The 23647-nt window shown below is 35.3% G+C and overlaps 1 protein-coding gene across 9 annotated transcripts in view; it reads right to left on the minus strand.

Moving 5' to 3' along the window:
• Positions 1–23647, minus strand: part of WNK3 (WNK lysine deficient protein kinase 3) — a 230693-nt gene that overhangs the window by 88222 nt on the left and 118824 nt on the right. For all 9 annotated transcript variants that reach the window (XM_058291562.1, XM_058291565.1, XM_058291564.2 and 6 more), the window contains 7 exons: positions 14746–14810; positions 13462–13609; positions 11989–12105; positions 9602–9754; positions 9470–9521; positions 7944–8075; positions 6648–7585 (listed from right to left, as the gene is read on the minus strand). In XM_058291562.1, the coding sequence (XP_058147545.1) occupies positions 6648–7585; positions 7944–8075; positions 9470–9521; positions 9602–9754; positions 11989–12105; positions 13462–13609; positions 14746–14810 (1605 nt within the window). The remainder of the gene's footprint in view (positions 1–6647; positions 7586–7943; positions 8076–9469; positions 9522–9601; positions 9755–11988; positions 12106–13461; positions 13610–14745; positions 14811–23647) is intronic.

Consider the following 23647-nt stretch of genomic DNA (forward strand, 5'->3'; position numbering starts at 1 on the left):
TACAAAAAAATTGCTAAAAAATATTTTAAAAGACTTAAATGGAAGGACATTCTGTGTTCATGGACTGGAAGACTAAATGACACTAAGAAGTCAACACTACCCAAAGCAATTTATAGACTCAATGAAGTCACAGTCCCAATCAAAGTTTCAACAACCTTCTTTGCAGAAATGGAAAAGTGAATCATTAAATTAATATGGAAGGGTAAAGTGCCCTGAATAGGTAGAGACATCTTTCAAAAGAAGTATGAAATTGGAGGACTCACACTTCCTGGTGGTAAAACTTTTTACTAAGTCACAGTATTCAAAACAGCATGGTACTCACACAAAGATAGACATAAAGACTAAAATAGACTAGAACTGAGAGCTCAGACATTAACCCTCCCCATTCATGGTCAACTGATTTTTAGCAAGGTGGCAAAGACCACTCAATTGGGAAAGAATAGTCTCTTTAAGAAATGGTGCTGGAAAAACTGGATCTCCAATTGTAAAAAACAGGAAGACCCCTAATTCATACCATATACAAAAACCAACTCAAAATGGGCCAAAGACCTATATATAAGAGCTGGAACTATCAAACTCCTGGAAGCAAATATAGGCAAGCATTTTCAGGACCCTGAGTTAGGCACGGATTACTTAGCTTTTACACTCAAAGCACAAGCAACATAAGAAAAAATAGATAAATGGGATCACATCAAAATTATAAGCTTTTCTTCCTCAAAGAACTTCATCTTGAAAGTAAAAATAAACCTGCACAATGGGAGAAAATATTTAGAAACCCCATATCCTATAAAGGTTTACTACCTAGAATATATAATGAAATGCTTCAACTCAACAACAAAAAGACAACCCAATTAAACAATGGGCAAAATCCTTGAATAGACATCTCTCCAAAGAAGATATACAAATGGGGGGGGAATTAGGGAATGGAGAATTAATGCTTAATTGGTACAGAGTTGCCATTTGGGGTGATGGAAATGTTTTGGTAATGGATGGTGGTAATAGCAGCAATGTGAATTTAATTAGCAACACTGAATTACTTATAGATTTGAACATGGATAAAAGCAAAATTTTTAGGTTGTATATATGGTACTAGAACAAAATTGTTTTTAAAAAGATCATAGGACTGTACAACACAGGGAATCCTAATGTCATCTATGGACCTCAGTTAATAGCATAATTACAATAACACTGTTTCATCAACTGCAACAATGGTATCACAGTAATGCAAAGGGTATAATAGGGAAAACTGAATGTGAAGGGTGGTATATGGGAATTCTGTATTTTTTGCATGATTTTTCTGTTAACCTAGAATATCTCTAATAAGACAATGGGAAAAATCACAATAAGATACCACTTCACGCCCACTAGGATGACCATAATTTTAATAACTGGGAAATAACAAGGGTTGGCAGGGATGTGGAGAAGTTGGGATCATCATACATTGCTGTTGGGAATGTAAAATAGTGCAGCTTGGGAAGTGGCCTTGGCTCAATCTATTGGGCTCCCATTTACCATATAGGAGGTCCTGGAATTACGTCCCAGGGCCTCCTTGTGAAAGCAAGCTGGCCTGTGCCTGCGGAGAGCTGATGGCCCATGCCCACGGAGAGCTGGTGCAGCAAGATGACCCAACAAAGGGAGACAAGCAGTCACAGAACGCGCAGCAAATGGACAGAGAGCAGACAGCAAACAAGCCGCAAGGGCGGGGGGGGAGGGGGGAGTAAATAAATAAATAATAAATCTTTTTTTAAAAATAGTGCAGCTGCTGTTGATAACAGTACAGCAGTTCCTCAAAATGTTAAAAATAGAATTTCCATGTTACAGTTTCAGAAGGCTGCCAATACAATATGGCAAAAGGGTGTTGGCTTTTACAATGAGAATTTATTAGGTTAAAAGCTTTCAGTTCTGAGGTCATGAAAGCGTCCAAATCAAGGCATCATCAAAAGATGCCATCTCACCAAGTTGCAGCTGTGGGTGAACAGGTACGTGGCAGTGTCATCTAAAGATGCTTTCTCATAGAGTTCAGCTTTGGGCAATCAAGTATAGGAACAAAACGCCAGTCTGCTTGCCTCTCCCCTCTCCTCCAGGCCTCACCTCTTCAGCTTCAAGTTGCTCCTTTGGTTTTAGTCTCTAGGGGGCGTTTTCTGTGCCTCTGTGCTCCGCTGATTCCAGCTTCTGGCCTCTAGGACTCTCCTGTTTCTGAGACTTTCTTTTCTATCTCTGCTTTCAATCCTTTGTTTACAAAGGACTACAAGAAGACCAAGACCTAACCTGGGTCATGCCTCACTGAAGTAATCTAATCAAAGGCCCCTACAGAAGTGATCCAATCAAGAGTTTGCATCCAAAATAGGTTTATATGCACAGGAATGGATTGGCTTTAAGAACATTATTTTCTGGGGGCCATAAAAGACTCAAATGAGCATGCCATATAACCCAGCAATTCCACTCCTAAGAGTATACACTGAAGAACTGAAAACAAACATTTGAACAAAAATTTGTACATGAATATTCACAGCAGCACTATTCATAATAGTCAAGAGATGGAAGCTACTCAAATGTTCATCAACTGGTAAAAGGATAACCAAAATGTGGTGTATCTGTACATAGAATATTATTTAGTCAGAACGAAAAATGAAGTACTGATATCTACTACAATATAGATGAACTTTGAAAGCATTGGACTAAGTGAAATAAGCCAGACAGAGAATATCACATATTATATATGATTCCAAATATATTAAATATCCACAATAGGCAAATCCATAGATACAGAAAGCAGATTAGTGACTGCCAGGGTCATGGGAGAGAGAGAGAAGAATGGGTAGTGACTACTTAAAGGGCATAGGGTTTCTTTATGGGTGAAGAAAAAGTTCTGGAACTAGATAGTAGTGATAATGATGTTAATTGTAAATGTACCTAATGCCACTGAACTGTACAGTTTAAAACCTTTAAAATGGGAAAATTTAGATTATATGTATTTTACCACAACAACAAAAAGAAAAACAGAAAACAGACTTGCCTATTTCTATCTAGAATAAGAAATGAGAACAAGGACAAGAGGAAACATTCAAAGAAATACCAAGAAAATATTCAAAAAAATCATAAAACAAGTCCTTAGATTTAAAGGGTGCAAAAGTACCAAATAAAATGCATAAATGAAGAGAACATGCTAAAATCATCCAGCAGTCTTCTGAGTAAATAGTGATAATATTCCCATTTTAAAAATGAGAAAACTGAGGCTAGGCAGAGGGTGTAGGTAACTTGCCCCATACCACAGAACTAGTAAATTGCCAAGTAAGATTTTGAAACTGGTTTATGAGATTCAGAAGCTGTTTTCTATCCAAAATACTGTTGCAATGAGAACTGTATTTTTAAAGTATTAAAATATGAATAACTTCTTACTGTAAAAGATTTAAGCCATTAGATAAACAAATCATACTAACAATATCCCTTCTAGTTTTCTCTGAAAGATATTTATTATTATAAATTATTTTCTGATATTTTCTATGCATTTACGTAGATATATGTGTAGTTGCACATACATAATTTTGCATGTTGTCTTTTAAAAAAAATATATAAATGTCCTCTTACTATATAACTACTTCTGCATATATTTTTTCCTAATGATTTTTCTTGATGATGTACCCATGCTTGTACATAGATAATATGTACTTGTAAGTCTATTTCATGCTTTTAAATTTCTTCATAGTATTAATGTCCTTCAGTTTATATAACCATTCCTGTTTCTGAATATTTAAAGTTATCTGTGATTTTTTCTATTAAAAGCAAATAATGCTGCAATGAACATTATTACGCACATCTCTTTGTACACATGTGCAAATGTTTCTCTAAGGCAGATAACTGAATGAAATTGATGGGTTATAGGAATGCACACATTTAAAATTTTCATGGTACTAAATTGCCCTCCAAATCAGCTATACTTATTTATACTCCTATCAACATAAAATGAGAATTACAGTTACTTCAACTTATTTAATATTTGCAAGTATGATGAGGAAAAAAATGATATCTAAATTTTACAATTTTGTACTTCTCTGATTACAAATAAGGTTGAGCTTTTTTTAACATGTTTATCAGGCATTTGTATTTCTACTTCTATGAATTGCATGTCCATATGCTTTGCCTTTTCTTCCACTGAGCTATTTCTTTTTAATTTGTAAGAATTCTTTATATATTCTAGATATTAATCTTTTTTGCTTGGAAGAAAATATATGCAAAAAAAGGCTATGAAAAGAGCAAATATATAAGATTTTTAAATTAAAATTATGATTTCCCCCCAAAACTAAATAGATATAGCTGAATACCAAGGTAGTGATCAGAAATTAAAAATTAAATACATATCTGAAAACATATGGCAAAAAGTAAAAGAAATTAAAAATGGGACCAAACTACTAAGAGATATGGAAGATATATCCAAGAAGCCAAATATCTTCTACAAGTTCTAAAAGGTAACAGAGGGGGAAAAAAAAAGAAGCAAAAATAAAGTTTACTTAAGCTGAAGAAAGATGCAAATCTTCAAACTCAAAGGGCTCACAAAAGTGATGAACAGGGTCAAAGGAAAACAACATAATTAGATACACTCTGATAAAATTTCAGAACTCCAAGGTACAGACAAAATCCTACAAGCCTTTAGACCTAAGCTAGTTAATACAGTTGCCATTAACAAGTGGCTACTTAATTAAGAAAATTAAAAATTCAGTATTTCAGTTGCACTATCCAAATTTCAAGTGCTTAGGAGTTAAATGTGGCTAATGGCCACATGGTGTAGAGTTAAACAGGTTACCAGTAAATGAAGGAGAATTTAACTGACATTCTCATCAACAACACTGAAGGCTAAAAGACGGTCAAACATTGTCTTCTAAATTCAGAAAAGTAAAGATTTGTTATACTATTATAGAATGGTAGCCAATAAAGTATGGAGCAAAATAAAGACATTTTTGGACATGCAAGAAACATACCCAACACCCATGCAACATACTTAAAAATGTTATTCATAGAAGCATTTCAGAGGGAAAAAAAGGAATTCTAAGACACCAGGAACAGTGGCAGCTAAGTATATCTCGAAACACAATGGACACTGGAAATAAAAGAATCCATTTAACTATGACATTTGGAAGACTCTCCTTTGAGCAACAAAGTTTAAATGACAGAAATACATTTTATTTTTATGGGTCTAATAACATTACTTGATTATCAAATAAACATCATAATATAAATGGTATTTATTGATTTTCAATTCTTAGAATCAACCTACAAGCAAAGGACAATCATTACAAAACAAAATGTAAATATTATAACTTTACCAATATTAAAAAAGTAATAAACATTGGTAGGTACAGAGAGAATGGAAAAAAAGGGAAAATACAATCATTTCCTCACATTTCATACCAGTGAGTTAATAGCTATTATATAAAATTACCAAATCAAGAAACATATGAATACATATATTATTTACAAGTTACAAACTGTAATGACTACAAGAATTAAAACCAGGGACTTAATAGTATTTGGGGAGTAGGATGGGGTGGGGTATGTCACAACTATTACTTTTCATTGTCTATCCTTCTGAATTATCTGAACTGCTTTCAAGTTTATACACTAATTCCGTAAGTTCAAATTACTAGTTTACCACAAAAAGTAAATATTTGAATTATATTTATTCAATGGGATATTATGTGTTAGTTTAAAAAAGTTAAGGTGAAATTATGTATACTATGATGGATGCTCATAATAAGTGAAAAAATTAAAATGAAGAATAGCACATATATAAAGAAATATATCTATATAAATATAATATATCCATATAAATAGAATAAAGAAACATATCTATATAAATGCTTGAATATTCATTAAAACCATGTTCTGTTTTACCTGTGGATTTAGGGATGGAATGGGATAGATTTTACTTTATGTGCAAGCACATATTACTTTCATAATAGCAATAATAATAATAAAGAAATACAGCTGTAAAGTTTTAGAAAGATGTCAATGATATACTGTTAAATGAAAAAATCAAGTTGCAGACCAATATGTACATAACAGAATCCTATTTTTATGAATAAAAAGTTATTATAATGTATATAAACAGAGTTGTGTTAGCCTAAGAAAACCCAAGGATAAGCAACAAATTACTAATGGTTACCTCTTTTGTTTGAAGGGGTAAAAAGGGAAATTAAAGTTCCTACATTACATAACTTCAAAAATAAATTCCTAGGCTTATGGACGATTTTTACCTGCTTTTAGTACTTTTCAAATAAATGGGAAAAATGAGTAAATTAAAATCATAAAAGAAAAAGAAAACTGATAGACATTTATAATTGGATATCTAAAAGCTAGCTCATCTACCCACTAAAACAATTAATATATCAGTTTCTTTCCAGTCATTAACACAATAAATATGGACTGCTCATAAGTTCCTAGCTCATTCACCGAGGGCTCTCTTACCAAAGACAGTTCTGCCATCTCTACTGAGCAGTTCTCGACATTTGCAGCCTAAGTTATGGCCTTCTTAATTACCTGTGATCTCAGAATCTTATGCATTTCAAAGGACAGAGTTTTAGAAAAGAAGGCACCTGTTTTTAAAAGCATACACAAAGGATAAGGAATTGATGAGAAAGACTGATACTTACATGCAAACACAATTCGCTGGGTACAGAAGTTATCATTTTCAGGTCCCTTTTGAACACTGATATGTTAGCACACTGACTCTCAGCCACATTGGACAGAATCTTAGAGCCTGTCTGCTGAAAATGAGGGGATTGTGCAGGACTATCTTGAATTCCACAGTGACTGATGGCTATGACTTCTGGCACTGGGCAGGAGAATGTATCTTCAGCAGAGGAAGAAAATGGAGAGTCCATGCTTTGGGTATCCTTCTGACTCTCAGGATAGATACTAGATATGCTATGCTCCTGATAGAGCAAGTTTCTCAATTTTTCATCCAGAGTTTTAATTCGGTTGTCTGCAAACTCCAGTTTTGGAGGTCTTTCCCCATCTGATTCCAGGACAGTGTTGGGTAGAAGGGCAGTCAGTTCAAGGCCTGGAGTATGAAGGGGGATGGCTGTCTTAGGAGAACTTGCTTCCATGTTCACTGTTGTATCTCCCTCTTGGGAAATAACCTCTGTATCCATAGTTGGCTGCTCTACTGATAAGGATGGAGGCTTCTGGGTCGACATAAATGCCAAGGTTGTAAGAGAGTTACCAGCAATCTCAATTGGCTCACCAGGATGGACCATAAGTACATCAGCCTGACTGGCTGTGTGGTTATACAGATGCACAGGCATGCCTGCTTGGATGATGAGTCCTTCACATTCAACTGGAACTGCATGAACTGAAGAAGCAGTATAACTGGAACTATCTGTAACTGGTGCCATTAACTGTCTGTCATCTTCTACTTGATAAAGTATAGCTGGCTGTTCAGATTCTACATTAGCATATTTAGCAATTTTATCACCGACTAAATCCTTGTGCTCTAACTTGGAGGTGAAAAATGAATGTTGGCATGGATTATTTTCTATATTGAGCAGTGTGTCCTGCGATATTTCCTTATTACTTGTGTTTCCTGGACCTAGAACAACAAAAAGAATGGCTAAGCACATATTATTAAGTACAAAGCATGGACTAGTACCAAAATCCAAAAGGGATAAGAGGAACAAGGGACAAATGAGAACCTGTATTTTCAAAAGTACACTTGTAAATAAGACTGAAAATATAGAGAATTCAATCTGTCAAGGAAAAATACTTTTTCTTATTTTCATAAATATTAAATAAAATAGGTTAAAGTTAAACCTTTATATTAACATCTTCAAAAATACTTATGAAAATTTTCATGAGCATAAAATACCCGTGAAAACAAAGATATAGTGAATATTTTGCACCCCAACTCCTTCAAGTCTGAATAAAGCTGCCAGAGAATTAAAGCGTACTAGAAAGCAGATGCAGCCCAGGAACTGGAAACAAGGAATGCTGAAGAGGAGATTGAGTGTCACGATTTCTTATTGTCTGATTGATACAGAATCGCCAACGACCAACTGGTGATGACTGAGGAGCAGATTCATCTGTAGAAAGAATCAACAAAAAATCAATACGTTGTTAAGCAATTGTTAATTCTTTTTACCTTATTAACTAAGAAAATCAGCTTAAAACACCAATTTGCCTTGTATCTCCATTTCCAACAGCACCAGAATATGTGTAATTTATAAGACCAGACCTCCCAACCTTGACAGAGAGTCTAAAGAACCAAGCACAAGGTAGCTTTAGAGTAGGATTTTATATTCCACTGAAATTAACATTGTATCAACAGCAATAAAAAGCAAGGCATTCTTTTTTGAAAAATGAAAAGCAGTTTTCCCATTAAAATCTATATCAGGGAGTGGGTGTAGCTCAGTGGTTGAGCGCCTGCTTCCCATGCACAAGGTCCTGGGTTCAATCCCTGGTGCCTCCTCAAAAAAAAAATCTAAAATCTATATCTACTCTTCTATATCTCAATTATAGTGGAGATTGAATGAATCTAAAAAAGTATTAAAATTCTTAGAACTGTACACCAAAAGAAAAAAAGTAAATTTTACTATATGATAGTTTAAAAAATAAAATAAATCCCTACATCTTTACCCCTACTTTGAAAACTTACTCAAATAAATAATTCACTTTTAAACTTTATCTTACTTTGTCAGTTAGAAACTTGCCAGACCTCTGCAAACCAGAAAATAAGATACCAGAAAGACCTCCAAAACTGGATTTTGCAGAAAATAAGGACCCAGGCATCTTAACACAGTCAAAATTTCAAGGTAATGGTATCTGGTTCCACTATTCTCACATCACCTTTTGCCTCTTCATATTGCTATAATTCCTTCAGGGGTCCTCATTTATCTATTGCTCTTCTCCCCCTCCTAAATAGTCCTAATACACCCATGACAATAGCTGAGAAGAATGGAGAGATAAAGTAGTAAGAACACCCGATCTCAGTTCCTGGAAGTTTAACCAATTTCTGATTTATAAAAACTTAGTGATCAGAGCACGCTAAAGATTATCACTGGTAGAATGAAATCAAAATATGAATGACTATTAAAATATGAAACAACCTTAGAACATAATGATTTTAGTTAAAAAGTTTCTGTCCATATAATATCTAGGGGGAAAAAACCTTATGAATTAAGTTTTAAACAATTAAGCTGTTATAGTCATCATTACTGTGACTGCTTTTCTGGTCACATGCCACATGACAACTCAGAAATAAATTAATCAGTAAAAGAACCAGCACTTGGGAGGAAATCTGGAGAATGGTTTCTTACTTCTGGGTTATAATGTCCTTTCACAATGTGGGAAAATCTACTTTAACAATTTATCAAATTCCTTTCTTGGCTAACATCTTTGCCAATGAAGGTATGTAAATTAAAGTTTCCAAATGTCTTGCTTCAAAAGCCAAATGGTAAATTTTATTAAACATACTTACTGCTGGTTTGAGTGGATGCAGAATTTATCTGTACTTGTTCAGATGATCCTGTCTGAATTAAAATGAACAAATAAATAAATAAGTTCCTGTTACATAGTCAAGAAGACCTATTTGCTAAACAATTGCACTTACTTGGCTACTGTTGGATTCCATAACAGGTTCAACTCCAGTGGCTCTTGCTACAGCAGAATGGACATGAAGGATCTCCTGAGCTTGTGCAACAATAGCCCTCAATTCTTCTACAAATTTTTCTTTCTCACTTTCTAGCACAAAATTATCTTCAACCTGACAAAAAGGAAAAGTTTATTTAAAAGAATGCATTTAGTTTTCTCAAAATTGTAATTCTTTATCAATAATAACTACCATAAAGAAAAACATTAAAATTGAATACTTAGATCCAAATGTCACAAAAGAATTAACAAAGATCAGCAATAAAATACCATATAATACATGAAGTTACAGTATTCTTTTTATTTTGAGACCACTGACACTTGTCAGATTGGCACTACCTATCAAAGAAGACAGCATTTTAAAAAATATCTGATGTTATATAATTTGTCATTTGGAAAGCATAACTGAGGTAATCTTTATTTTCAACACTTTTTCCTTTTTTTAATATAATTTTTTATTAGAGAAGTTGTAGGTTTACAGAAAAATCATGCAGAAAACAGAGTTCCCATATAATCCTGCCCCGCCCCCCCAAAATCAACACCATGCATTACCGTGATATTTTGTTACAATATATGAAAGATTATTATAATTGTACTATTAACTATAGTCTATATTTTATATTAGGGTTCACTGTATCTTATAATTCTATGTTTTTTATCTTTATTCTAGTAACATACATAGAACTTAAAATTTCCCCTTGTAACCACATTCAAATATATAACTCAGTGCTGTTAAATACAACCATAACCTTGTGCTACCATTACCACCACCCAATACCAAAATTTTTCTATCATCCCAAACAGAAACTCTGTACCAATTAAGCAGTAATTCCCCATTCCCTAACTCCACCTTGGCCCCTGCTAACCTGTATTCTAGATTGTACTTGTATGAATTTGCTTATTCTAGTATTTCATACAATATTTGTTCTTCTGTGTCTGGCTTATTTCACTCAACATGTCTTCAAGGTTCATTTATGTTGTCCTATGCATCAAAACTCCATTTCTTTTTACAGTTGAATAATATTCCACTGTATGTACATGTCACAGTTTGTAAAGCTGGCTTTTAAATCACTGATCACAAAATGAAACATCTCCAATTATGATAAATAATGGACCAGTGCACCTTTAATTCAGCTTAAACATTCATGAGAAACATGTAAGAAGAGACAGCTCAGAAAATACTATGTTAAACAAGAACAGACATAAGGATTAACTTTTAAAATACTTAATTCTGCTTGGCAAAGAATGCATATCCGAAGACAACTGGTAGAAATAAAAGCAATCCTGCCACCCTAGCACCATCTTCATCCAAAAAAAAAGGTAAAAGGGAAGCAGATGTGGCTAGACTAGTTGGGTGCCTGCCTACCACATGGGAGGTTCCAGGTTCAGGTCCCAGTGCCTCCTAAAGAAGACAAGCAGATGCCGCACCCGCTGCAAGAGTTAGACACTGCACCCAATGCAACAAGCTAGACATCGCACCTGCTGCACCAAGCTAGATGCCGCAGCCCGCAGGGAAAGGATATGGCTTAGGCTCTTGGGCTCTCGCCTCCCATATGGGAGGTCCTGGGTTCAGTTTCCAGTGCCTCCTGGAGAAGACGTGCAGACATGGTGAGCAAAACAATGAGAGGACAGGCAAGGGAAACTTGGGAGGGTGGGGATTTTAAAAAAAGGTAAAAATACTAACTTAAGCCTAAGAAATCTAGGAAAATATGAAAACTAAATGAAATGATGAACATAACTTGAGCACCTACATATAAGATGGTAGATCTGTGGCTAATACATTAGAATCACCTAGGGAGCTTTACAAACTATTGACGCTTAGGCCTTAACCTCTAGAGATTCTGATTTAATTAGGGATCCAAGCAACAGAGTGGTTTTTAAAAAGTTCTACATGTGATTACAACATGCAGCAAGAGAGAAAATCCACTGACCTATATCATTTCTTAATAAAACCCCCTCATGTTTTCCATACAAATCTACTGAAACTGGAGGAGATACAGTGACTTACTCTTTTTTTTATTGTCTTTTTTTTTAAAGATATAGATCACACAAAATGTTACATTAAAAAATATAAGAGGTTCCCATATACCCCAACTCCCTATCCCCCACTCCTTGAACATCAACAATCTCTTTCATCAGTGCGGCACAGTCACTGCATTTGATGAATAATACATTTTGGAGCTCAGTGACTTACTCTTGATCAAAACTAATTTAGCAGTGTACAAATTTTAAAACCTAACAGTAGCCTACACAAAAAGATGGCTTTGATTAAATGAAGGGAGAATTAGGGGGTTAAAAAAAAGAGGCAGAGAATGCTGTAGGGAAATAGTTTGGTTTTACTGTACTGACCATATAATCTGCAATATCCTCCGGAGCATCACCATCAACATCAAACTTGAAGGTGACCATCTTGTTGTTGTGTGTCTCCAGCTGACACTCCACCATGTTGTCTCCGGAGGTTGACACCTGGGAATAAACATCTCACCAGTTTAGAAGTTAGTCACTGTCTTCCCTTTCCAAACTGTGCAAGGAATATCTAGAAGAATTCACCTACAGTATATGGAGGAAATGGTTTAAACGGTTCAGAATCCCAAAAGATTCTGTTTTTCCCTTGGTGAAATACTGCCTAAACAGCTATGGTAAATGTAACAGGCTCAAATTACTCTGCAAAAAAAGTAAGTTAGGAATGTGATCCTCTGCTAATGGGAAAGAAAACTGAACACGACTTTTAAAATAAAAAAAAATTTAAATGACAATTTTCACTGCAGCTATCTGTAATGCAAAGATCTAAATTCATTCATTCTTTTCCAAAATTCTCTTAATCCCACAAAATGACTCTTTAAGCAAAAGAAGGTGCACTGCTAAAACAATTGTAAACAGATCCAACCTTTGAGGACAGCAATTTAGTAACACGTATTTAGAAACTTTAAAATTTTTCACACTCTTTGACCCACTAATTCTACTTCTCAGGACTCTATCATAAAGAAATAATTGTGGATTTATACAAAGATTTATGTTCAAGGATATTTGCTGCAGAGAAGGAGGGAGAGACAGGTGTACAAAGAGAAAGTTTTTTTAAAAAAGACAGACTTGCAGAGAGATAGACAGAACCTAAATGAGGAACAACAGAAGAAATGGTTAAGTTACAATACCTTTGTACATAGCACTAATACAGTCATTTCAAATATCATGTTATTGAAAACTTACTTAATATATACATGACATATTAAGTTTTTTTAAAAGGCAGGATATAAAATTATATATAGGTTTAAGCATCCATTTGAATGTATACCATATTGGTTAGAGATACAGACTTTAAGCTCTGGCTCTATCACTTGCTAGTTGAACGACCTTAAATTACTTTACCTCTCTGATTTATAGTATCCTCATTTGTAAAGATGAATATACTGCAACCTATCATACAAGGTTATTGAAAGATTAAACTATAAAATGAATATATAACACTTGGTGTACCTAGCACAAAATAATTCAATAAGTCTTCACAACTATTAGTAGTACTGTTACAAACAATAATGCAAAATGGTACAAATACATAGAAAAAAAGGATAAAAGTACACTAAAACATTAACCAGCACTATCTCTGAGTTGTTGGATTCAAATGATTTTTATTTTCTTTCTTATATTTCCTCTGTATTTCCCAGGCTTAACAATTAACACATAATACTCATCAGAAAAAAAATTTAATAGACAAAAAGTTACTTTAAAGAGGTTTTCACAATATTCTATATCCACTTCCTCAGCAACATTGCCCCTCCCTGGCCTCTACATGCACTCTAAACCAAACCACATTTATACACTGACCTGCAGTACAGTAAGCTGAAATTTAGTCCCCTTCTCTGGCCGGGGACAGGAAGCACGTCTCTGCTTGATCCGATCCTGTTTGCCATTTCCACTTGGGTTATCAGGAATATTGGTATTTTCCTTTGTAGCTGCTGCATCATGCTTCAAGCTAGTGATTTTTAAAAAAGTAACTCCTGTTCAATTTCTCAAAGCAAACAATATTCTGTGATTCTCAAGGCCCATTATTTGTAATATCCAAAAATGTCCAGGAGACGATTAAAAACGTGATACAAAAATAAAAGCACAACAAGAAAATCACAACTTGAATGATAAAATATAATTAACAGATGCCAACACCAAGATGAATCAGATACTGAAATTATCTGACAAGGATTTTAAAGCAACTGCTTAAAACTCACCAAAATGCTTCATTTGTTTCATTGAAACCAACTGAAAAAAAGAGAATCTCAGGGAAGCAGCTGTGGCTCAATTAACTGGGCTTCCATTTACCATATGGGAGGCCCTGGGTTCGTGTCCCAGAGCCTCCTTGTGAAGGCAAGCTGGCACACACCCGCGGACAGCTGACGGCCCAGGCCCATGGAGAGCTGGCACAGCAAGATGATGCAATAAAGGGAGACAAGCAGACACAGAAGAACGTGCAGCAAATGGACACAGAGAGCAGCCAGCAAACAAGCTGCAAGGGGTGGGGATAAATTAAAAATTAAAAATAAATCTTAAAAAAGAAAAAAAGAGAATCTCACCAAAGAAACAGAAATTATAAAAAAGAATCAAATGGAAATTATGGAACTGAAGCATACAATATCAGAAATTAAAAAAAAAAACACAACTCACTGATCAGGTACAATAGCAGAATGAATAAGACAAAGGAAAGAACCAGTGAATTTGAAGATAGAACAAAAGAAATTACCCAGTATGGATACAGAGAAAAATACTAGTTTACAACTACCTAATAATAACATAATTATATATCTGGTTGTGATTTATTTCATTAGATTAGCAGGAGTTTTACTCTGAATTATATTATTTCTTATGTCATTTCTTAACCCATATAAGTTTTTCTTAGAACAGAATAGCATAAACAAAGAGAACAAGAAAATGGTCAATAATTTCATAATCCACATGATCCCTACTGGCATAAAAAAAGCAAATACCATTTTTATTAAATATATATACAAATATAAGAACAAAGAAGCTTCTATAATCAGGATGCATTAAGCACCAAATGTATGCACATATTTCAACACACACCCATTATTCTCATGATATTAATTTATAGACACTTACCTTCTAACTAAACCTGGTTTTAGAAGAGTTACTTGTTGTTCAACTCCAATTGGCTGGGATATGGGCTATAAATAGTACAGAAATAAAAGTCGCCATAAGAGCAAAATTCGAACTAAAGATAAAATTTGCTATTTTAGAAAATATGATTGTTACATTTCATGTTTTGATTACCATGCAAACCTGGTAGGACCTCTACATTATGCAATGTCTATGAATCATATTATCGATATTACCACCAAAGATAAAGAAAATGTAGCAGTATTCTTATTCACCAAGATGTTTTATTTTAAAAGACAGCATTGTTTCATGTACTTTAGTTTGTATAATTTTTCAATGGAGAACATTAGTATCCAACTTCCAATCCTGCTTATAAAACTACTACTAACAACTTGCTAACATTCCACAAAAATATAAACCAGTGAATCAAATTTTGATGTCCTATGTGGTGTCTCTCTCTCTCTCTTCATTAAACTACTGCCAACTCCTCCATTGAGGCACTAGTATCCAGCAGCTGAAACACTAGCTACTAGTAGAAAAATTTAAGTCTGCTAAGAAAGCATATACCAACCCTTCTGGAAAATAATTTTAAATATTTATCTAATCCATTCTATGCAATGCCACTAGTGACAGCACAGAGTTATTTTAAAGTACAAATCTACCAAAACATATCATTTCCCTACCCAGTTTAAACCCTCTATAGTGGCTTCTAATCTCCTATAAGGTTAAGCTCCTTAGGATAGCAAATAAAGTCCTTAATGAACTGTTCTCTGCCTGATTCTCTAGCCTCATCTCTGTTCTTGAAGCCACATTGAATTTTAGCTCCTCTGAACAACTGGGTTCTTCCAAATACTATGACTCTTCTTATGTCCTTCCATTTCCCTGGACTATTTCACTTCCTCAGTCTTTTCCATCTAGCAAACTCCTATATACAAGAGACCTCTCAGTGGGTCTAGAAAACAGACCAATAAAATAGCCTTGCGGACACTTTAAAAACATATACCTTAGGTCATACATTGGTTGCTAAAATGGTCAGAGGTTCCTTGGAGAAACAGCTGATTCCAGCACTGGGGTATAGAAAGCACAAGATGAGCCTGAAGTAGCTTGCTATGCCAGAAAGTTTAAAAGTGCTCAAAAGTTGACAAGGACATATCAAAAGAAAACAGGAGCCACCTTGAAGTGGCTCCCATTACTCAAATCTAGGACAATTTGTGCATCAAAATAAATAATGAAAGTAACAAAATATAAACCATTGAATAAAATAAGAATCTATGAATTCATACTGATTAAATAAAAAGGGAAGGGAAAGTTCTTAGCTACAGTAGAAAGCCAACTAATAATTATAAGAAAGGAAGGAGTTAGAAAATCATCAATGGAGGCTAACACTCAGGTGAAAGTTGGATGAAGAACAGGACATTTATACAGTTTTAAAGTATCTCCTCACAGATTACTTATTAAATACAAAGGAAAAAATGGTAACTTTACAGAGGAAGAACTTGGGGGGCACCACGTTACCCAAGTTGTAAAAGTTAACATCAACAATATTGGGACAATTTGACAGCACACGCCTCCTAATACAATGCACCAAAAAGAATTCAACATCACTTACATGGTATTCTGGCCAAAAAGGCATAACCTGAATCTGAACTGGAAGAAACCTCAGACAAACTCAAATTGAAGGACATTCTACAAAATAACTAGCTTTTATTATTCAAAAATATCATTGTCATGAAAGACAAACAAAGGCTGAGGAAATGTACTAGTTTAAAGGAGATAAAAGACAGGACAACTAAAGTCAATACATGATCTTCAATTAGATGCTAGATCAAGGGGGAAAATTTCCATAAGTGTCACTATTTGGACAACTAGTGAAATTTTAATATGGACAACAGATTAGATAATAGAGCTATACCCATGTTAAACTCCCTGAACTTAGTAATTGAACTGTGATTATTTCAGAAAATGTTCTTGTTCTTATATTGAAATACTTAGGGGTAAATAGCTTTCCTATACTTGAAAGGGGAAATCATGTGTGTATTGACAGATAAATAGATCCATCCTCCAATACAGCTTTTTATAATGTTCCTCTTTATCATACACATTTAATGTCTGACTCCAAGGACTCTGATAAATCATTGCATTCTTAGTGCCTCTTAGCACATAATATTTCAAATATTCCAAAAAAAAGTTTCAAGAGTAGAAATAGGAAAGGGTGACATAGGAAGAAAGGATGTGCCATAAAATGTTTATGATTCATGTTCATATTACCAATTTTGGACATAAATTTTAAGGAAATAATCCAAACAAAGGAGAAAGCACATAGCACAACACTTGTTTCATAGTAAATGTTCAATAAATGGTAGCTATTTCTACATGTTTATTGTACTATGATACATAATAAAAACTAACAGCAAGAAAGTCATCCAGGAATAGAGGACAAGTTATGGTAAATATGAATATTTATTGCACCTTTATGTAGCCATTAAAAAATGCAATTGGGAAGGCCAATTAAAGGCAGGAAAAATATGTAACAAGGAATGTAAACAGCAGAACAAAAAACTGTATTCTTTTCTAGGTGTATACCCAAAAGAAATGAAAGTGGTTCAAACAGATATTTAAAATGTATGTATAATTACAACCATTTTGCATATGACAAAAGCCTGAACTATTATAACAACTATGATAATCATTGTCATGTTAAGGAGATAGCATTCAAGGTGATTTTCTCCCACTTTATCCTACTTTTTGTAATGTTACTACAAATTTTTTATAATTACAAACTTTCAAAGGATATCAAATACCAGGTATATAGGAAAATAGGTATTTTCATAAACCACTGGTGAGATTGTAAATTGGCTAGTCTTTTCTGAAAGGCAATTTGGCAATGTGCATAAAGTCTAAAAAAGAACTAGCAGTTCCATTTCTAGAAGTTTATTCTAAGGAAAATATTTAAAATGTATATCAAGATTTAACTACAAGAATGATCCTCATAAGATGGTATACAGTTGCAAACAGGAAAAAATTTGACATTTGTCTGATAGAAAATTAAATAAATAAATAATGGTATATCCATACTGAAAGATGTAGCCCTTTAAAAATGTGCTGAGGAGTGGATATGGCTCAAGCAATTGAGTACCTGCTTCCCACATGCGAAGTCCCGGGTTTGGTTCCCAGTGCCTCCTAAAAACAAATAAACAAACAAAAAACAAACAACAAGCAAACAAATGAAAAAACCAATTCAGGGGAGCCAATGTGGCTCAGCGGTTGAGTGCCAAGCTTCCCACATACGAGGTCCCCAGTTCAATCCCTGGCCCCAGTACCTCAAAAAAAAAAAAAAAAAAGCTAAAGCACTTAAGATAATGGTACATGTGAAAAAAGGCTATATAAAAGAGTATGTTCAGGGGAGCCAGTGTAGCTCAATGGTTGAGTGCTGGCTTCCCACATAACAGGTCCCAGGTTCAATCCCAAGTCCCAGGACCTCGAGGAAAAAAAAAAAAAGAGTATGTGCAGTTTGATTATATTAAAATTACATGTGTGTATGTGTGCAAACCAAATGGTAAGAAAACACACCAAGGTTTTAAAGACGCTTATCTATATATTTACCTTGCTTTGGGAATATGAATAAATAAATTCAATTTTGTACAAACAAAATATCCACCCTCAAATTTGGTAATCTCAGGGCAGATCTCTGTTATTTCAGTGCACAACATTATAACAGGTTTAGACAAAGGTAAAAATTAAACATTTCATTAAATTTCAAAGACATGTATAAAAATGACCTAGTACTTGTTTGCAAATATTAATTTTGAAACTCTTAGCTTCTAATTAAATTTTGTCATAATATTTCTATCATATAAAAAGGCAGATGAATCAACATGAAGCCATGATTCTGAGGACCAACACAGAGTAGCATTAATAATTACAAGTGGTTATAAAATATAATTCTATATTGTTGACATAGTAACTATGTGTTCAGATTTATGCTTCAAGTGACCATGTCACTATTCCATCATCCTGAGACTCAGTGTAATTCTTTAAAAATTTTTTGAATACAAATATTTGTTAAGTTGGACATATTCTGCTGAATCTTGTGTGTACAAAAGAAATAATATTTGCTAAAATATTCAGTCTTAATGTTTAAATAATGATTGTGTAAAAAGAGCTAATTATCTAATCTGTAATTAGAAGCTAGACTAATTTATCTAGGAAAAAACTAATAGTATGGATTGAAGAAGTTAGAAGAGAAGAGGGGTGCCAGCAAATGATAAATCATGCTCATCTTTCCCTACCTTTGGATACAAAGGTACCAAACCCTTCTCCTGTGAAACCCTGATATCTAGATGGAAAGGAACTTTCTAGCAAAGTCTAATGAAACTAAAGCACCTCTGGATACTTCTTACAGAATGTGGATAAGACCAAAGTAAGAAACAAAACTAGACCAGGTTTTCCTGAGTCACACCATTCCTTCCTTTCTATCTTGGCACTTAAAACAATGTTTTGAATTTGTTTCTAGATCTTCTCCAAGTTACAGTGAACTCTTTCAGGGAAGAGACCTTATCTGTAGGAGTCATTGTAAAATTCTCAATGCCTAACTAGGAATAGCTGTTCAATAAATGGCACAGGAATAACTGTTCAATAAATATCTTTCAATATTATAATGTTCTTATTTTTTTATTTATTTTTATTTCTCTCCCCTTTCCCCGCTACCCTGGCTGTCCGCTCTCTCTGTTTGCTGCGTCTTCTTTGTCTGCTTCTGTTGTTGTCAGTGGCACGCGAATCTGTGTTTCTTTTGTTGCGTCATCTTGTTGCATCAGTTCTCCGTGTGTGCGGCACCATTCCTGGGCAGGCTGCACTTTCTTTCCCGCTGGGCGGCTCTCCTTACGGGGCGCACTCCTAGCACGGGGGTTTTCCCTATGCGGGGGACACCCCTGTGTGGCACGGCACTCCTTGCACGCATCAGCACTGAGCATGGGCCAGCTCCACACGGGTCAAGGAGGCCTGGGGTTTGAACTGCGGACCTCCCATGTGGTAGACAGACGCCCTAACCACTGGGTCAAGTCCACCACCAAATGTTCTTATTTTTATATTAATTTCCAGGTACTGTGCTAAGCACTTTATCTACATTGTTTAACTAAATTACAACAACATTAAGCAGTATTATCTTCATTTTACTGAGTAAACTGAGGCTATAAATGATGGAAGCAAACTTTGAGTGGGTAAATAAATGAATGAATGGAAAAATGAATATTACAAAGGGTACTGAAGAGCGAAGACTCCTTATCTACACCATATCCACATGACTCTCTTAGTTGCCTTACACTCCTTTTCCTTACTAGCTCCAACGCCAATCAGTGATTCTCCTTCCTGTTTGCACATTATAATCTCCAAGAAAGGAGAAAAGGTATAAAAAAGAAGGGGAGGAGGGAAAGAAGGGGAAAAAAGGAGAGGGGAGGAGATTCTGAGATGCAATAAACCAGTAAAAATGGGAGGTACTTTTAAAACACTTCATAAACTGCCTTATTGTATAATGACACTACAGAATATGTCTATTCATGAAGTGCTTTTGAACAATTATGATTTACTAGCACACCAGGCACTTTTTACATATTATCTAAGCCTAGTAAACATACAAGGTAAGAAGATTTTTCTGACATAATGAAAATTTTCAAACACAGAGTAAAGTTGAATAAATTGTTCATTGAAAACCCATATATCCACCACCCACAGTCTACAGCATTCTACTATATTTGCATTATCATGTTAATCCATCAATCCATCTATTTTTTATGCATTTCAAAGTAAGCTATAGGTGCAAAGCAGTCATTTTTAAACTGCATTTTACAAATGAAAAAAAAAAGCCCAAAGCTCACAGAGATTAAATAACTTGTCCCAAATCATATAGTGATTTGATTTTAAAAGCCAGTGTTGAAGCTCAGCAGGTCTAACTAATGATATATATGCCTTAAACCCTATTTGTATGCTGTATACACCTGGTTAATAGTGGAATTCTTGATGATTTGATTAAATACAAGTTTTACTGTGCATGATGCCCAATTTCATATCTATATAGAACCCTTCATCTATAAAGTCATTGCTCAATTCTTGGCCAAGCCAAGATTCTGAATAATAAACTCTACCCTAAGAAATAAATGATCCAAAGCATAGTCCTTGGGTTAAACTCACAGAACAACACCCAACCTATTTACTAACTCACAGAACAACACCCAAGCAATAACAGACAAAAAGAAAAAAAAAGAGGAAAACATACTGGTACCACAAAGACTGACAGATAACAGAGTGTGAAAAACTAGGAAAGAGTATCATTAATTATAAAGCAGATAGAACTGGACTGAGGAAAAAATCGACCTGGGCTATATTCCAGGGTCTACCCAGTGATCACCTCATGAAAAAGAACCCAACTGAAAGGAGACATATATTTCATACTTCTGCCTTTATTATCTGCCCTCAACTGAGTGACCAAGGGTCTGTTCGAACCAGTAAATTGATCAGGCACTGATCCTTTTCTAGAACTCTTTGGAGTTACCATCAAACATGTTTTTTAAAAAAATGGCAGCAGTGATAATGCATACTGGAGATAAAAAGGAAGGGACTGGTTGTGACATTTGGCATTTGGGGAGGCAGAGGCCCTACATGTAAAGTCAAATCAGCAAGGATGCAGAAAGGAAGAATTCTGGTAGACAAGCATACTGGATATTGTAACGTTTAATGTATCTGATTATTTCAGAGCATGACAGAACTAATTAAGGGGATAAAACAAGAGCATACCTCAGTACAGAAGAACCATAATAGACCAATGCCTAATAATACACAGAAATTGGACTGGTCACCATGTATATCTTCCTGTTCTCAAGTTGTAGATTTGTGAAAGGATTTAATCTTCACTCAAGAGAAGAATAAGAGGCAAAGAAAGTCTATATGAGGTCAGAGAGTTGGGGAGGGGAGTCCAGATCTTGTAGGGTCTTGCAGGACATTAAGAACAGTATTGGCGGCGGACTTGGCCCAGCGGTTAGGGCGTCCGTCTACCACATGGGAGGTCCGCGGTTCAAACCCCGGGCCTCCTTGACCTTGTGGAGCTGGCCCACGTGCAGTGCTGATGCGCGCAAGGAGTGCCCTGCCACACAGGGTTGTCCCCTGCATAGGGGTGTCCCCCACGTAGGGGAGCCCCAAGCGCAAGGAGTGTGCCCTGCAAGGAGTGCGCCCCGTAAGGAGAGCCGCCCAGCGCAAAAGAAAGTGCAGCCTGCCCAGGAGTGGCACCGCCCACACGGAGAAATGACACAAGATGACACAGCAAAAAGAAACACAGATTCCCGTGCCACTGACAACAACAGAAGCGAACAAAGAAGACGCAGCAAACAGACACAGAGAACAGACAACCGGGGTGGGGGGAAGGGAGAGAAATAAATAAATAAATAAAAATAAAAAATAAAAAAGAACAGTATTGTAGCTTTTACATGAGCAAAATAGGCAACTGGAGGCTTTGAGTAGAGTTGAGACATGATGTGACTTGCATTTTAAGAGGATCATTCTGCTTCCTATAATGAGAAAAAGGCTATAAAGGAGCAAAGGCAGAATAAAGAAGAATAATTAGGAGGCTATTATAATTATCCAAGTGACAGATAAGAGTAGACCAGCAGGACAGTGGTGGAGGTAATAAGAAATAAGAATGTCGGTATATTTTAAGAAAAAGGCCAAAATATTTGCTGATGGCTTTAAGTAGGATTTCAGAGAAAGAGAGGAATAAAAGGTGACCACAAGACACATGGCCAAAAAACAGCAAAAACAGAAAAATTTTCTCTTAGAACATACAGTCAAAAGCAAAGCAGGGTAGGGGTATCAGTGTGAATGAAGATAGATAGACAATACACACAGGTGTTTATATATATGCACATATGTGTATATACATATATATCATATATCCATACACAGACACACCATATTAGTTTGTCTGCTGAGAACCCTAAATGTAATGACTCCCAACAAGCACACCCTGTGCCCAGATTTTGATTTCTAAGTTACATTCCCATCAGGAATCCCCAGGCTTTATGCAGAAATGGGTGATTCCAGGCCTGAGTCAGGGAAGGTACAAAATGGGCCTGGAACACCTTCCTGTGCAAGAAAGTAGGGAAATACTCAATGAATGATGGAGACATGTCAATTGGACAAGAAAGCCACCATGAATGGGTCCCCACTAACCAAATCTGGGACATTTTAAAAATAAAAATGATAGTATTAAATTACAACTTATTAAGCAAAATAAGGATCCATCAATCCATACCAATATAAATAAATAACTAAATAAATGAGGGATAAGGGACAACTAATAAATAAAAGAAAGAATGATATATCCTGCCATAATCCACTGAATGTACTGGGGGAGACTGTAAACTACAATGTGAACTATAATCCACGCGGTGCAGAGGTGCTCCAAGATAAATTCACCAAATGAAATGGATGTGCAGCAATGATGAAGGAGGTTGTTGATGTGGGAGGAGTGGGGGGGGGAGGGTGTGTGCAGTATGTGGGAACCTCATATTTTTTAATGTAACATTTTTTGTGATCTATGTATCTTCCAAAAAATACAATTAAAAAATGCCAAAACCAAAAAAAAAAAAAAAAAGACTTGTGGATAGTCTTACAGTCTGATGGACGGTATCCCTGCTTCCTGCAGATAAACAAACAAACTTTTTGAAAGAGTTGTATGAACAAAATCACTGTCAGCCTGGAATAAAAGGGACATGGAAGGGAGAGATTGAAGGGAAAACAACTTCAAGAGGAAAACCAGGAAAGCTGAGATCTGGAATTAAGACAACTCTTTGGACAAAGAGAAGATCCCCACCCATGTGTACAGAGAGGGTGAGTTTGCATTGGCAGTTGAAGAGGGTGG

Source organism: Dasypus novemcinctus, chromosome X (genome assembly GCF_030445035.2).
Source record: "Dasypus novemcinctus isolate mDasNov1 chromosome X, mDasNov1.1.hap2, whole genome shotgun sequence".
Lineage (NCBI taxonomy): Eukaryota > Metazoa > Chordata > Mammalia > Cingulata > Dasypodidae > Dasypus > Dasypus novemcinctus.